This window comes from Eleutherodactylus coqui, chromosome 8 (assembly GCF_035609145.1).
Source record: "Eleutherodactylus coqui strain aEleCoq1 chromosome 8, aEleCoq1.hap1, whole genome shotgun sequence".
Lineage (NCBI taxonomy): Eukaryota > Metazoa > Chordata > Amphibia > Anura > Eleutherodactylidae > Eleutherodactylus > Eleutherodactylus coqui.
Window position 1 is genome coordinate 22,307,901 of NC_089844.1, and position 16,218 is coordinate 22,324,118.

At 43.3% G+C, this 16,218-nt stretch overlaps 2 protein-coding genes across 2 annotated transcripts in view; one reads left to right on the plus strand and one right to left on the minus strand.

Moving 5' to 3' along the window:
* The window catches only part of LOC136577386 (protein mono-ADP-ribosyltransferase PARP14-like), a 69,235-nt gene extending 55,111 nt beyond the window's left edge, over positions 1 to 14,124 (plus strand). The window contains exons 15-16 of the mRNA XM_066577294.1: positions 11,621 to 11,795; positions 13,832 to 14,124. Of these exons, the coding sequence (XP_066433391.1) occupies positions 11,621 to 11,795; positions 13,832 to 14,124 (468 nt within the window). The remainder of the gene's footprint in view (positions 1 to 11,620; positions 11,796 to 13,831) is intronic.
* Positions 1 to 16,218, minus strand: part of LOC136576196 (protein mono-ADP-ribosyltransferase PARP14-like) — a 913,674-nt gene that overhangs the window by 572,820 nt on the left and 324,636 nt on the right. The gene's annotated exons all lie outside the window — the stretch shown is intronic.

Below are 16,218 nucleotides of genomic sequence, written 5' to 3' on the forward strand. Positions count from 1 at the left end.
TTGTAAATAGGTTATGTTTAAAACAAACATTTCTCCAGATTCTCAAGGAATAATAGGTGAGCGGACTAGTAATACCTAGGGCTATCTGATCATATCAAGTTAGGAAAAGTCTGAGGGGTTATTCTAGAGGACTTTATGTCAACCCACAACGGGGCCTCAATGCCCCCCAAAGTAGTTATCCATTGGGCCACTTTTGCCGCCACATAATATTTCATTAGATTAGAAGTGGAGAGACCTCCCTTTCTTTTATGATGGTACATTAGAGTATTCTTAATTCTAGGGCGCTTAGAAGCCCAAATAAATTGGAAAATATGTTGTTGCAAATTTGCTAGAACTGGATGGTGGATTTGAATAGGCAGTGTCCAGAACAGATACTGTATAATATACGGGGTAAGTTAATCTTCAAAGCGTGAATCCTTCCCACCCATGAGAGTAGTGGGTCATCCCATTTAGTCAAATCCGACAATTTTTGTATCAAAGGGGGGTAGTTCCATTTATATAAAGTAGCTAACGAGGTAGTCAGGCTAATTCCCAGGTAGGGGATATACTGGGGTTGATGTTGTAAGCCAAAATTTAGATCGATTAGCTTTGTCAGGGAGGGCGGAGAGTTCAAATAAGCAATATCACATTTATTAGGGTTTATTTTAAGTTCCGTAATTTGCACCCATTTGGCCAGTAGTCTCATTAGCTTAGGTCAAAATATTAAAGGCTGGTTAATGTAAGCAACAAGTCATCAGCGAATAAACTTAGTTTATATTCCACTCCCCCCCCCACTGTAACTCCCCTTATATTGGAATTTTGTCGGATAGCTAGCTCAAGGTGTTCAATCTCTAGTGCGAATAACGCCGGTGAGGGGGGTAAATCTTGTCGGGTACCTCTCCTAATTGAGATGAGAGTTTCTTTGGTTGTAGGCAACTTTAGTAGAGTGGAGGGAGTAGAATAAAGGGCTCTAATAGCTTGTGGGAAGGCGCTGTCAAAACCCATACGCTGCAAAATAAAGAACAGGACAGGGAGTCAAAGACTTTTTCGATTATCGAGAGCTAATAGTGTTACAGGGATATTAGTATTTTTTGAATAGTCAATAATATTCAACACCTTTCTTATATTATCTGGGGCCTGTCTAGATGGAATGAACCCTACCTGATCTTTGTGGATAAAGCTCAAAAGAACTGGTTCAGACGGGCCACTAGAATAGCTGTGAAGATTTTATAGTCAATATTCAGCAGTGAGATGGGCCTATCGCTCTTGTGAGAGAGGAGGTCTTTATTCGCCTCGGGAATAAGCGTTAAAATTGGTATTTAGAAATTCTTGAGGTAGGACGTCTCCCTTCATCAGAGTTTGGAACAAATTCGGTAATGGCCCTGACAGAATATCTTTGTATTTTTTGTAATAGAGAGCTGTAAAGCCAACGAGCCCTGGAGCTTTCCCCAACTTTAAGTTCTCAATAGCCTCACTTATCTCTTCCAGAATAACATCTCGATGCAGGTATTCTCATTGATCCTGGGAAGAAGTGGGTAGCGGGAGGGTTTCAAGGAAGCTAGGCCCTCAATTCCCCATGTTCCCCTTATGTTCTTTGTATAATGACGAATAATATGTGGCAAATGCATTGTAGATCTTGTCTGGGTTAGTAGTGGTCATATTGTGAGGGGTATACAGCTTAACCCATTAAGGACCAAGCGCGGTAAATATACGGTGCTTGATCCTGGGCTGAAAGCCCCACCGATAGTAAAATTATGGTGGAGCTTTCTAGCCTCCTCTTAGTCACTACTGATAACCCGGAGGGAAAGGCAGGAAGGGTTTTTAACCCTTTCTGCCTTTTCCTTCCCCGAGTATACAGGGCTCAATGAGCGCTGTGTACTAGAAAGTGAAAGCAGAAGTGTAACTTCTACTACGAGAGCTGGGGTGGGGGGTGGTCACGTGACCGCTGGGATTCCCTGCTACAGCAGAGCTGCTGGGTCTAACTAGACCTTGACCAGCTCTGCCAGTGACTAATGTCACTACAAGGGATGTTTTCCCGTGTAACTGGGGCTCCTATGGATGTCCCAGCTACAGTGGAAAAGTGTCAAATACAAAAAAGCATAAAAATCATGTGAATGTCCCCCAGAGGTCTTATATGACTTCATGGGGGACAAGTGAAACAAAATTACAAAATAAAACAATATATACATAAAAAAGAAAAAATAATCCAAAAGCATACATATTATATATCAAAACGTCTGAAACAAATAGAGGAACCCGTTACCATACTTTATTTTAGCATAAATATACTAATTTAAAAAAAAACAAAACTATAAATGTTAAAAAAACAACAAACATTTTTGTTAGCTTTTTACCCCCAATAAAACTAAAAAATGGAAAGAAAAAAAAGTCAGTGAAAAAGATATTAAAAAAAATAAATTAAACCCTTAATGACGCGGCCATTTTTCTTTTTCCATTTTCGTTTTTTCCTCCCCCCTTTAAAAAAATCGTAAGTCCTTTATTTATCCATCGACATCGCTGTATGGGGGCTTGTTTTTTGCGGGACGAGTTGTATTTTTCAATAGTACTATTTAAAGTACCATATAATGTACTGAAAAACTTTTAAAAAATTCTAAGTGGAGTAAAATGAAAAAAAAAACGACATTTCGCCATCTTTTAGTGCGTCTTGCTTCTACGGCGCGCAAACGGCAACAAAAACGACATGATAACTTTATTCTATGGGTCGGTACGATTACTACGATACCAAACGTGTATAGGTTTTTTTTTACTATACTACTCTTTTTTTTTTCAAAGACATTAAATTTTTTTCAATTATTTTCTGCCGTCATTTTGTGCGCGCGATAACTTTTTCATTTTTCCGTCGACGTAGTTGAGCAAGGTCTCATTTTTTGCGGGACGTCCCGTAGTTTCTGATAGTACCAATTTGGAATACATAGGACTTTTTGATAGCTTTTTATTGCGTTTTTTCTGGGAGACAGGGTAACTAAAAAAGTGCATTTCTGGCGTTCTTTATTTTTTTTTTCGAACAACGTTCACCGTGTGGGAAAAACAATGCACTACTTTGATAGTTCGGACTTTTACGGATGCGGCGATACCAAATACATATTTTTAATTTATTATTTAGATTTTTTAATAATAGATATGGCAAAAGGAGGGTGATTTAAACTTTTACAACTTTTTTTTTTTTTCAATTAAAAAAAACTTTATTGATTTTTTTTTACATTACTTTGAAGTCCCCCTTGGGGACTTCAAGATGCAATGCTTTGGTTGGTCCTGCAGTATGACGTAATGCTATAGCATTACGTCATACTGCTTTTTGACAGGCAGTCTATCAAGCCACCCTGTGTGGATGGCTTGATAGGCAGTCTGCTAAGGCAGCCCTGGGGCCTTTCATTAGGCCCCCGGCTGCCATGACACCTGCACGGCTCCCCCGATCTCACCGCGGGGGGGCCATGCGGGACCCCCGAACATCGTTCGGGGGATTTAAATGCCGCTGTCAGAATTGACAGCGGCATTTAAATGGTTAATAGCCGCGATCGGCCGCGGGTGTCAGCTGTTATAAACAGCTGACGCCCGCACTGTATGAAGAGAGGTTGCATCGCAAAAAATTGCCTTTTATGTTACGGAAAACTAAATGCAGCAAAAATAATTTTGGTAGCTGAACGAAAAAAAAAGAGGGCAGTTAAACCGCCTCATGGGTAAAATCCCTAAAAAGTGTCTGGTCCTTAAGGTACAAAACAGCCTGGTCCTTAAAGGGTTAAAGACAGAGTTCATTCTCTGCCTTTCTCTCAATTTCGCTGCTAAGAGCCTATCTTGTTTATTAGCATATCTGGCTCATTCCATTTAAAGAGGGAATTTTTGAAAAAAAAAATCAAAATAATATTTTTTGATGATTTATATTTTTATGACTCTTAGATTCTTACTATTCTCAAACATTTCTTCTAACAATCCTATCTAATACTGCACTCAAACTTGACCATGCAAGTTTACATGTGTTTCCACAAGTTTTGACAGATTGAAGAGAAAGATTTATTCAGTCTGCATTTCAGTATAGAAGTGAATAGATGTTTTTAACTAACACATGTAACCAAAATATGCCAGTGAGGTAATGTAACTTATTATATTTGTTACAATATGTAATTTATAGTAGAATCAATAGCCCACCAACTAGATGTCCGGTCTGTTACCAAGAAAGTGTATTTAATTATTCTATTAGTTAATGGTCATTATAATTTACAACAAAAGTTCTTAATTTAAGTCTTATAAGGTTCATATATATTCTAGTTACCTGTTACTGAATAAAACATCTAAAAAAATATATATATATTATTCTTATTTTTAGTAAGTTTACATTCAAACACGTCCTGTCTGTTACCATATGAAAAAATAAACTAGGGGTGTTTATAATTAACAGATCAGAACAAGTACAAAACAGACAATCTTTTAAGAGTATACTGAAAATAATGTGAAAGAGTCTTGATTATATATTAACTAGGAGAACAGAAATTTTGGAAAAAACAAGCATTCTGCAATTGCTATTCATTTGCATGTCCTGTCTGTTATTAAAAGTTACATGTCATTTACTAAGAGTTGCTAGAAAGTTAGAAGGTAGGTATGATATAGATACATTTATAACAGTGCATAGTTTAACTACCTATAGCTATTTTTAAAGTTTTAGACAAAAATATATTTTAAAAAATGTGAAAAAATTTGCATGTGCATGTCCTGTCCGTTACCATGGAATGCACCATCTATAGTACCTATAGCCCGTCCATTGAAGTGCCCGCTCCACCCTCAGACAAGAGGGTGTTCAGCTGTATCTTAATATCTGTAATCTCTTTGGTCATGGCCCTCAAAGGAAGACGCTGGTTGTAGTTTTCAAGTAGGAATAGTCTTCTCTCAAGAGCCTGAAAGGCTTGAGACTCCTCCTTTTTTCTCTGTGAGGCAAGGCGAATCAGCTGGCCTCCGATGAAGGCCTTATGAGAAAGCCACACCCAGTGGAGTTGCGTTTCCTGGGTAGAGATAAGACCAAAGAATTCTGAAAGCGGATTTGAGATCTGCACTGAAATATTAGGGTTTCGAATAAGGGCCTCATTCAGTCTCCATTTAAATACAGGCCTGAGAGTCTTGTCACATTAGATCACTGAGATGACCAGGTCGTGGTCTGACCATGTACATGGTTAGTGTCTAGATGTTGTAAGAAAGGGCAAAAGGGACGTGGACATCAGTATATAGTCTAATCTAGAATATGCCTGACTAGCCAGTGAAAAAAAAATGTAACCCCTCTTGTGCCATGGATCTCTCTCCAGCTATCAGCCAGCGCCAGAAGGGATAACTTGTTTTCCCATTACTTTTGCTGAAAGACTGAAAATCTATCCGGATTACTATTAGACCTGTTCAGAATTGAAGAGAAGGGAAAATTAAAATCTCCTGCCCATAGAATTTTATGTTGAGAATATGTGAGGAGTTTGCAGGTAATTACCTAGATAGTGGGCATAGGATTGGCCAGCGGTTGGTTGTGTAGTCCTGGACAGTTTTTTGTGACAAGTTTTACTTAAGATTTTTTTCTAAATAAAATCAAAACATACCAATCAAAATTTACCATGGATATAAAGTTTAGAGAAAATTTGGAAAAGGTAGCATTTTTCAAAATATGACAACTTTTGTTTGTAATACAGATACTCATACCACACAAAATAGTTAATAAATAACATTTACCATATATACACATTATGTCGGCATACCTTTTTAACTTTTTTGGACATTACAAAGCTTATAAATATAGCTGCAATTTTTCAAATTTGGAAGAATATTCCTAAACTCAGTGTTATCACATGCCTGGAGACCATGGGGATTGTTCTGCAGGCTAAGGGCCCCTTTTACACAGGATGATAAATCGTTCAGATTACTGTATTCAGTAGGAATCTGAACAATTACAATTCAGTGTGAATGCATGCCTCGACTGAACGACGAACGAGAATTAGTTTACTTCTTGTTCGTCATTCAGCTTTTGCAAGCAGAAAACCGAACGACAAATCAGCCGTGTAAACAGGCAATTGTTTTTTATTTATGAACGACTGCCTGTTTATTGTGAATGGAGGTGGGTGGGCCGGAACGATTCCCTCCATTCACTAGCGCTGCTTGTTCCTGTTGAAAAACACAGGAACAAATATCACTCGTATGACCTGTTTGGCATGTGCGCCCCGACAGATTGTTCCATTGAAAAGGGCCCTAAGCCCCAAAGTCTTAGCTGTCCTCAGATGCTAAGATAACAGAGCTCCTGCGCAGTGTGGGGGGCTCTATGGGAATTCTCTGCAATGCTGTTTTAAAACTAAAGGCTTCCTGCACATTTATAGTCTATGGGCAGTCCTGAAGTGGTTAAAGAAGCACAATATAGTATCTATGGCCAGCATAGACAGCTTTTCTTTATGGCAGTTGTCATACAGCTGACACATTAATTGCAGGACACAGAGCATTGTGAGAGTGCTGGTCATGTGACCTGAAGGCCAGAGGAAGAGTACAGAATACAAAGCCTAGAGGAACCAGCTACAGAACTGGATTATTCACAGCAGAGGTCAGAGATTTTGTGATGGACTTTCCCAAAATAAAATACTTAGAGTACTTCTTTAAGGATGGGTGTGATGACTACATATCTAAAAGATGAAAAGAGTTCAGTGGTCAATGAAAGATTTAGGAGAGATAGGTTAGGGTTGGGGATGAGGAGAGATGGGATTGGGTCAAATGCACAGGTAATGTGTGATTTGGAGAGTAGGGTGGGAAGTTCTTCCTAAGTAATGGTGGGGAAGCCAGGGGTAAAGCAGGTTGATTTCAATGTTGTAACTGCCACTTTGACTCAGCAAACTTTGCAGAACTGTATAAGATCTATCAAACTACTAACGACCACTTGTCCATTAGTATGTATGTATGTGAGTGAGTCTCATAGTTGCGCCCCTGGCAACGTCATAGCAGGTCATAAAACACTGAGAATATAGAACTAAGCCGTTATGTCAGACACAACTCAGTGGTTCTGACAGGACACACCGACCTACCGCCACCACAGAGATCTGGCGGGCTGAATGACCTGTGACGTCACTGCTGTGGGAGGAGCCATTCTGGAGTTTGGTAGTACTGTATAATCCAACAGAAACTACCAGGACCTGTAATGACATCACCGTCATGTGACCACGTGTGTGGGTGAAGTCAGGGATCACATGACCAGGGGCTCATCACTGTATCCAGGAGCTGTATGTGAGATATGTGCAGTCAGCATAAATGTAGTAGAGCTGCAAGTGGTTGTTTGTCTAATGTGCTGTGCGTGTAATGGTTATAGTCAGCATAGATATATGTCATGTAGCAGAGCTGAGTTTGTAACATGCGCATATACTGTGGCACAGCTGTCTCTGTTACACGCATATAATGTAGCAGAGCTGTGTTTGTACCATGTGCATGTCATGTCTGACAGGCAAATGTCACGCACCAAAGCTGTGTCTGTGACACACGTCATGTAGCAGAGCTGTTTCTGTGCCGCGCATGCCATGTAGCACAGCTGTTTCCATCAGGCGCATGGCATGTAGACAAGCTGTGTCTGTCAGGCGCATGGCATGTAGCACAGCTGTGTTCGTCAGGCACATTGCATGTAGCAAAGCTGTGTCTGTCAGGCGCAAGGCATGTAGCGAAGCTGTGTCCGTCAGGCGCATGCCCATGTACCACAGCTGTGTGTGTGTGAAGTGCGCGTAGCAGAGTTGTGTGGCGCATTGTGCCACCAGAAACACTGGTGCTATAATTTCCTTATAGTTATTAATATTTATAAAAAGACGAAAGCCCTCACTGACTGACTGACTCGCCACTAATTCTCTAACTTCCCGCTGTACAAACATGAAATTTGTCACAACCATTCTATAGGTCCTAAATAGTAATGGGGTCACAACTTGATTATTGAATGCTAAGTGCAAAAGTAAGTGACCCCCTATGTTATGTGACTTCCCGGTGTTGTACAAGCTTGAAATTTGGCACGATCATTCCTTAGGTCAATGCTTGCCAACCTTTTCAGCCTTGGGGCACCCCTTGGAAGAAAATTTTATGGCGCGGCACCCCTACCAAAAGGGGCGTGGCTATGGTGTGGTCAGGGACGTGGCTAGGGTGTGGCTTATTACGACATGATTTTTACCTTCATAGTTATAAAAAAAGACAGGGCTGTTTAAAAAAATACACACAGTGGGGCCTATATTGGTGGCCCCACTAGTAAAGGCGACCCCCTATATTGGTGGCCCAGGTAGTAATGGCGACCCCCTATATTGGTGACCCCGGTAGTAATGGCGACCCCCTATATTGGTGGTCCCGGTAGTAATGGCGACCCCCACAGTGGCCTCGCTAGTAATTATTGTGGCCCCAGCAGTAATAAGTGACCCCAGTAGTAATAGCGACCCTTATTGTGGCCCCAGTAGTAATAGCGACCCCTATTGCGGCCTCAGTAGTAATAGCGACCTCTACTGTGGCCCCAGTAGTAATAGCGAACTCTACTGCAGCCCCAGTAGTAAAAGCGACCTCTATTACGGCCCCAGTAGTAATAGCGACCCAAGTAGTTAAAGCGACCCCTATTGATGTCCCAGTAGTAATAGCGCCCCTATTGCGGCCTCAGCAGTAATAGCGACCCCTATTGCGGCCGCAGTAGTAATAGAGACCCCTTTTGCGGCCGCAGTAGTAATAGCGACCCCTATTGCAGCCCCAGTAGTAATAGCGACCCCTATTGTGGCCCCAGTAGTAATAGTGACCCCTATTGCGGCCCCAGTAGTAATAGCGACCCCTATTGCGGCCCTAGTAGTAATAGCGACCCCAGTAGTAATAGCGACCCCTATTGCGGCCCCAGTAGTAATAGCGATCCCAGTAGTTATAGTGACCCCTATTGTGGCTCCAGTAGTAATATTAACCCCACAGTAGCCCCAGAAAAAATATTAACCACCTAGCAATACCATTCCCCCCCCCAGTAATAACATTTACCCCCCTCCCCAGTAATAACATTAAACCCCCCACCTTAGTAATAACATTACCCCCCCAGTAATAACATTAAACCCCCCACCCTAGTAATAACATTACCCCCCCCAACCCATATACTTACCTCCTCCTTGTTGGTAGCCCCAGTAGTAATAGCGATCCCCTATATTGGTGGCCCCATTAATAAAAGCGACCCCCTATATTGGTGGCCCCACTAGTAAAGGCGACCCCCTATATTGGTGGCCCAGGTAGTAATGGTGACCCCCTATATTGGTGACCCCGGTAGTAATGGCGACCCCCTATATTGGTGGTCCCGGTAGTAATGGCGACCCCCACAGTGGCCTCGCTAGTAATTATTGTGGCCCCAGCAGTAATAAGTGACCCCAGTAGTAATAGCGACCCTTATTGTGGCCCCAGTAGTAATAACGACCCCTATTGCGGCCTCAGTAGTAATAGCGACCCCAGTAGTTAAAGCGACCCCTATTGCTGTCCCAGTAGTAATAGCGACCTCTACTGTAGCCTCAGTAGTAATAGCTAACTCTACTGCAGCCCCAGTAGTAAAAGCGACCTCTATTACGGCCCCAGTAGTAATAGCGACCCCAGTAGTTAAAGCGACCCCTATTGCTGTCCCAGTAGTAATAGCGCCCCTATTGCGGCCTCAGCAGTAATAGCGCCCCTATTGCGGCCTCAGCAGTAATAGCGACCCCTATTGCGGCCGCAGTAGTAATAGCGACCCCTTTTGCGCCCGCAGTAGTAATAGCGCCCCTATTGCGGCCTCAGCAGTAATAGCGACCGCTATTGCGGCCGCAGTAGTAATAGCGACCCCTTTTGCGCCCGCAGTAGTAATAGCGACCCCTATTGCGGCCCCAGTAGTAATAGTGACCCCTATTGCGGCCCCAGTAGTAATAGCGACCCCTATTGCGGCCCCAGTAGTAATAGCGACCCCAGTAGTAATAGCGACCCCAGTAGTTATAGCGACCCCTATTGTGGCCCCAGTAGTAATATTAACCCCACAGTAGCCCCAGAAAAAATATTAACCACCTAGCAATACCATTACCCCCCCCCCCAGTAATAACATTTACCCCCCTCCCCAGTAATAACATTAAACCCCCCACCTTAGTAATAACATTACCCCCTCCTCCCCAGTAATAACATTAAACCCCCAACCCTAGTAATAACATTACCCCCCCCAACCCATATACTTACCTCCTCCTTGTACTGGTGTATCTTGACGCCACCAGGAAGCTAGGGGTTTGACAAGGCAGGGATGTAGGAATGCCCGTCACGCCCTTAGCTCCTCATTGGCTGCTTTCCTCCAGGTCCTTTAGCAGCGTCTTGCATGTCCCCTGGGAGCAGGGCTGTGCCTCTGCTCGGTCTCTGCTCCTGGCAGCATTCCTCCAGCAGCGTCTTACATGTCCCCTGGGAGCGGGGCTGTGCTCCGTTCCCTGATACACCACTACCGACATAATTTCCAGCCAGAGAGCCACGGCACCCCTGTTGGGAATCACTAGCTTAGGTCCTACATAGGAAAAGTAAAGGGGCCACAACTCAATTATTCAATGCTAAGTGCAAAAGTAAGTGCACAACCATGTATTGCACCAAATCGAATTCTCTAACTTCCTGATGTCGTACAAACTTGATATTTGGCACAACTTTTGTTTAGGTCCTAAATAGGAAAAGTAAAGGAGTCACAACTTGCTAACTCAATTCTAAGTACAAAAATAAGTGACCCCCCCTATGTTATGTAACGTTCTGGTGTCGTACAAACATGACATTTGGCATGGCCATTCTCTAGGGCGTAAATAGGAAAAGTTAAGGTGTTGCAACTTGATTATTCAATTCTAAGTGCAAAAGTCATGTTACTAATACATTCTGAAATGCCCAAACATGAAATTTGCCACGACCATTCTTTACATCCCAATAGGAAAAGTAAAGGGGATGCAACTTCAATATTCAATTCTAAGCGTGAAAAACTGAAAATAATACTGACCTCTGTGTGCATATACTGAAAGGCTGTAAAATACATAAGGAAGCAGCAATAGACTGCAGGCATGAAATATGCCTTCTTTAAGGCTAAGAAGGGTCTGCAACATCCAGTCTAGGGGGAAATTTGAACAAAAAGAGGCGTTACATTTAAGGGCAAAAAAGTGAGGAGGGTGAGGGGCTACATTCTGCAGAGGGACATTGGTACATGCAGTCTGAGAAGAATCTAACACTCTTCTATGTGTATACATATTTTATTCCTTGGTTCGTCTGAAGTAACCACCACCACCTCGAATTTTCCATGTGAACAACACGTAAACACCTGTAGCAAGTTAACTCGGGCGATGCTGGGTATATCAGCTAGTATATGTATATATACATTGGTACACAAGCTAAAAACAGCTCTGCCACTTACTGTATCACCTCTCCTGTATGTTCTGTAGGTTTGTATACAGTATTTCTATAGCCACAATTCTACCTATAGCAAATGAGAATTAAACGACCTCTATATACAACAGTCTTTGGCAGCACATACTGCAGTCATCAGAGTCTACAATCTCATGTGTACTCATGTAGTAGGACTAAAGATCCTCTGCCATTGCTTAAAGTGCTACACACTGTATTAAAAAGGATTCATGTGGAGATTTCTCCCACAATTTCTACACAGATTGAAAGGATCCAAAACTTACATCTGTACCAAAACTATCAGATCAAGAAGCAAAGTATCGACACCAAGAACGGCACCACAAATAATGAGAGGCAACTTTTCCATGGGACGGATGAAAACACAGTGAAAAGTGTAAACAGCAACGGATTCAACAGGAGCTACTCGGGGTTAAATGGTGAGAAGTGACAGCTGCAGTACAGTAAGACCTCCTGCCCTAACAAATATGGAAGCAACAAGGGTTCTCAGACTTCTAGAACAATATGGGTGTGTGATGACCCCAGATAAGTGATTTAGATAATGCTATACACTGCAGAATATCCCACACATTATAGGGCAGCTCTCAATTTTTGGACCATTGCTCCCTAAAAATGTGTTTCAGTGCATCAATATTTCTGGGATGTGTTGTATGCACAGCCTTCCTTAGAAGGATGCTTCAGTTTTGCAATGTGTGATAGGATAGTGATCACACAGCCGAGCGGTCAGTGCTATACTGCTTCCATAAAACCTAAGTTAGGCCGCCTGCACGCGGCCCAATTGGATCTCGCTGCAAGAATTCTCACAGCAGGATGCGACCTATGCCCCGGTATTAACATTGTACTCATCCGTCCGGCGTCTTCTCTCTCTGCACTGCGATGTCCCGGCTCCTGAGCATGTGTCCGGCGTTTTCCGGTGGGCGCATGCGCAGAAGCCGGAAAGGTCCATGGGGGATGATCGCATCGGGGTTCAAATGTGGAGGCCTCCGAGAAGAGCTTTCATCTCCTCTCACTGATCGCATCAGTGAGGGGAGATGAAACTAACTTTTTAAAAACTTTTACGTGATAGCCATTATCCATTGGATAACGGCGATCACGTGACCAGTGACCGCTCACCGCAGCCCCCTCGTGACATCTCCAGGCTCTCGGCTACCTTTGGTAGCCAGGAGCAGAGAGATTTTAAATTTCCCAGGCAATCCCTGACATTTGCACATGCGTCCGCCATTATGCTGACAGGCACATGCGCCGAAGTCGAGGTAAGGTCCGTGGATAAAGATCCCATTGGGGGACAAATCCGGGGACCTTGAGGATGTAATTTCATCTCCCCTCAGATGAAACTTTAACTTTTTAAACTTTTTTTTAAACACTTTTTAACTTTCCATGATCACCGTTATCCGATGGATAAAGGTGATCATGTGACTGGGAACCTACACTCGGCTATTTTGACAGCTGGGTGCAGGAGAATTTTAAATCTGTGAGCTCTCTGGCCATCTGCACATGCGCGCCACATCAGCGCATGCGCAAAGACCCACGGCAACTGTAGATCGCCGCCGGACATCATGGAGGACACGGGTGAGTATTTTCACCTCCCCTCATGGATCCGATCCATGAGGGGAGGTGAAACTTTAACTTTTTTCAGTTTCCCGTGATCGACGGTATCCATTGGATAACTGCGATCAGGGCCTCGGGACCGCTCACCACGGTCCCCGGTGACATCTCCTGCCTCCCGGCTAACTTCAGAAGCTGGGAGCCAGGAGATTACTAATTTTTCGGGCTCCCAGCCTTCTGAGCATGCATCTAACGTAATGACGCCTGGCACGCATGAGCAGAAGGCCGGCGACAGGTCCTGGAGAACCAGATTAGCAGGGGACAGCACAGAGGATGGGGGTAAGTAATCTCAGCGGCCTCCATGGATCTGATCCATAAAGGCAGCTGAATCTTTAACTTTTTGAAAACTTTTTTGCACTTTAATGCGATCGGCGCTATTCATTGGATAGCGCCGATTGCATTGCTAGGGGAAGCGGGGTCTCCTCGCAGCCCGGGATGACAGCTCCATGTCGTCAGCTACCTGAGGGCACAGACAGCATGGAGCTGTCACATCCATAGCCCACGTGGCCTCAATCCCTGCAGGAAGCATGTTTTTACGTCCTCAGGGATTAAAGCCCACTTAGCTAGGACGTAAAAACACTGTGGGCTATTCACCAAGGGGTTAAGATTTCCAAAATTGGAAGATTCCAGTGTGTAAAAGCCTATATGTGTGCACCTATAGCAAATCTGGTATGCATCAGCTCTGCACAACCTCAATGTATGAACAGTTTCTGGATGTAACAATGCAGCCTGTGGCAGGTGCAGCTCATAGAATACTCAGAACACACTGGAGGAACGGCTGCTGGTTCATGTATTCCTATAGGTTGCAGTCAGGTAAAGTTGTACATAACAGTCTTTCTTTCTATTCCAGTTGGTGCGAAGCTTGGAAATGGCACGTATTTTGCGGTCAACTCCAATTATTCTGCACATGACCAGTACTCCAAACCAGATGCAAATGGCCTTAAATACATGTACCTGGTCCGGGTGCTTACTGGAGAGTTCTGTGTTGGACAGGAGGGAATGGTGGCACCTCCAGCAAAGAACCCATCTAACTCCACCGACCTGTATGACAGCGTCACTAACGACCTTGCCAAGCCAAGTATTTTTGCCATATTTAATGACATCCAGGCATATCCTGAGTATCTCATCACCTTCTCAAAGTAAATGAAAAAATCCTTAGGTTCAAATGATGTGGTGTAAGGCCGGGGCTCCACTGTTATCACACGACAGTTACGTGGCCTCATTGCTTCACTATGGAGGAAAAAGTCAGGGAAGGTTTGTGACTTTTTTTACCATGAAGAAACATTAAAGCTGGGTTCACATGGGGCGGAATTTCCATGTGGGCTTTCCGCACAGAAATTCCGCCTGCAATTTTCTATCCCAGGATAAAGCAGCAAAGTGGACGAGATTTTTCCACATGCAGCGGACGATCGGCTGCGGCCAAGCCGTGCTGAAATTGACATGCCGTGCAGAATTCAAAGCCGCAGCATGTCAATTTTATCGCCATTTCTGCTGCGCCCATCTCTCCTCTCTATGGGGAAGAGCTGGCCGCAGCAGAATAAGTTGCTTGAAAACCCGCAGGATTTCCAGCTGCGGAAATCTTGCAGAATATCCGTTCGGTCCCGCTGCGGACATTCCGTGAGATTTCCGCCCCCGTGTTATCGCAGCCTAAGGGTTTGTTCACACGTGGCAAATTTACTGCAGGTTTTCCACAGCAAGTAGTGAGGATTTACCATGGATTTCACCCCTTCAAATGGTGGAGTAAAATCTGTGTCAATATATCTGCACATTTTGATGGGGAAAATCCACAGCAAATCCACCACATGTGAACAGGCCCTGAAGTTGCATAAGCTTGACATTCACTGTATGTTCACACACAGTGTATTTAAGTACGTATAAAAGATACTCCAAAATACACTAACAATACTCACTCCATTGAGTTGTAATGGAAAACCGTGTCTCTGTCTTGACCATGCGTTTTTCCCTGACGCGTATTTAAAATAGGCATTGCAAGAAAAAACTGACATGTCACTTTGTGAGAGAAACCATAAAGTATGTTGAACACAATCTTGTTTCCCATCCATTTTGACTGATTTACTTGACATATATTCAGATATTTTGTTCAGAAGATTACAAGGCATGAAGAATCAGCAAACGTTGCAACTGACCTTTTGCTCACACAAATCTGTAGCTGACAACTAACAAAATATGGATTTTTTCTTAGCAATGTATTAGTAAATACAACTTTTCATTATCTGTTTTACTTTATTTGTTCTCTATACATTTAGACTTTGACTAAGTTTAGGAGAACGTATAGATTACTAATTAATGATCTGCGTGACCTAAAGACCGAGTCACTGCACGTGCTATGAGGTGCCACAAGTTATGCATATGTTAAATCAGGTCACTTTTGGTCACCTGACTTTATTGTATTTGTCTTAGGCCACCTGTCCATGGGCACGATGGAATATCTCTGACTGTTTGACAAATAAACAGAATCATTTGCAATTTACGCAAGTGCTGTGTGACGTGTCAGTGTTTCTCTGAGCTGCTTGTTGTTATGTTATTAGCCATTTAGTCATTCACAACCCTCGGCAACATCCCTCCATGTTTTTAGTTTTTGCACTGCTACTTTCAGTTGTATGATATCCATGCAGTATCAGCGCTGACAGTATCAGCCATCGTGTCCTTTGGCGGCACGGTCTTCTTTTGCCACTAATCTGTCCAAGCATTATAGATTTTTCTAGCAACTCTGCTCACATCTCATGGCCAAAATCCGTGAGCCCAAGCCCGCTCGGCTTGTCCTCCAGTCAAATATTGGGTTTTATACGATTTAGGACTTCTCTGTTTGTTACTCTTGTTGTCCAGGATATAAACGCAGCTGCTCGTTACAATAACAAAAGCAGTGTTAGGGCTCCTACCCACTAACGTTTTTTTAACGCTTGTGATTTTTGTGCGATGCGATTTTAACTTTAGAAAGTCCCATTGACATTTGCATTAAAAAAAACGCTAGTGGGTAGGAGCCCTTACTTACCTGTCCTCTTCCTCAGCAATCCAGTGCTGCAGCTCCGCGGTCCTCACAGTTGTTGCTTAGGAACAGATACCACCAATCAGAGGACGCAGTGGTCAAGTGCTGTTCGCCTTGCATGATAACTCAGATCCTGAGAGCCATGATGTCAGGAGAATGGCTAAAGCCAATCAAAGACCAAGAGGACTGCAGGGCTGAAGAGCTGCATTGACAGGGAAGAGGAGGGCAAG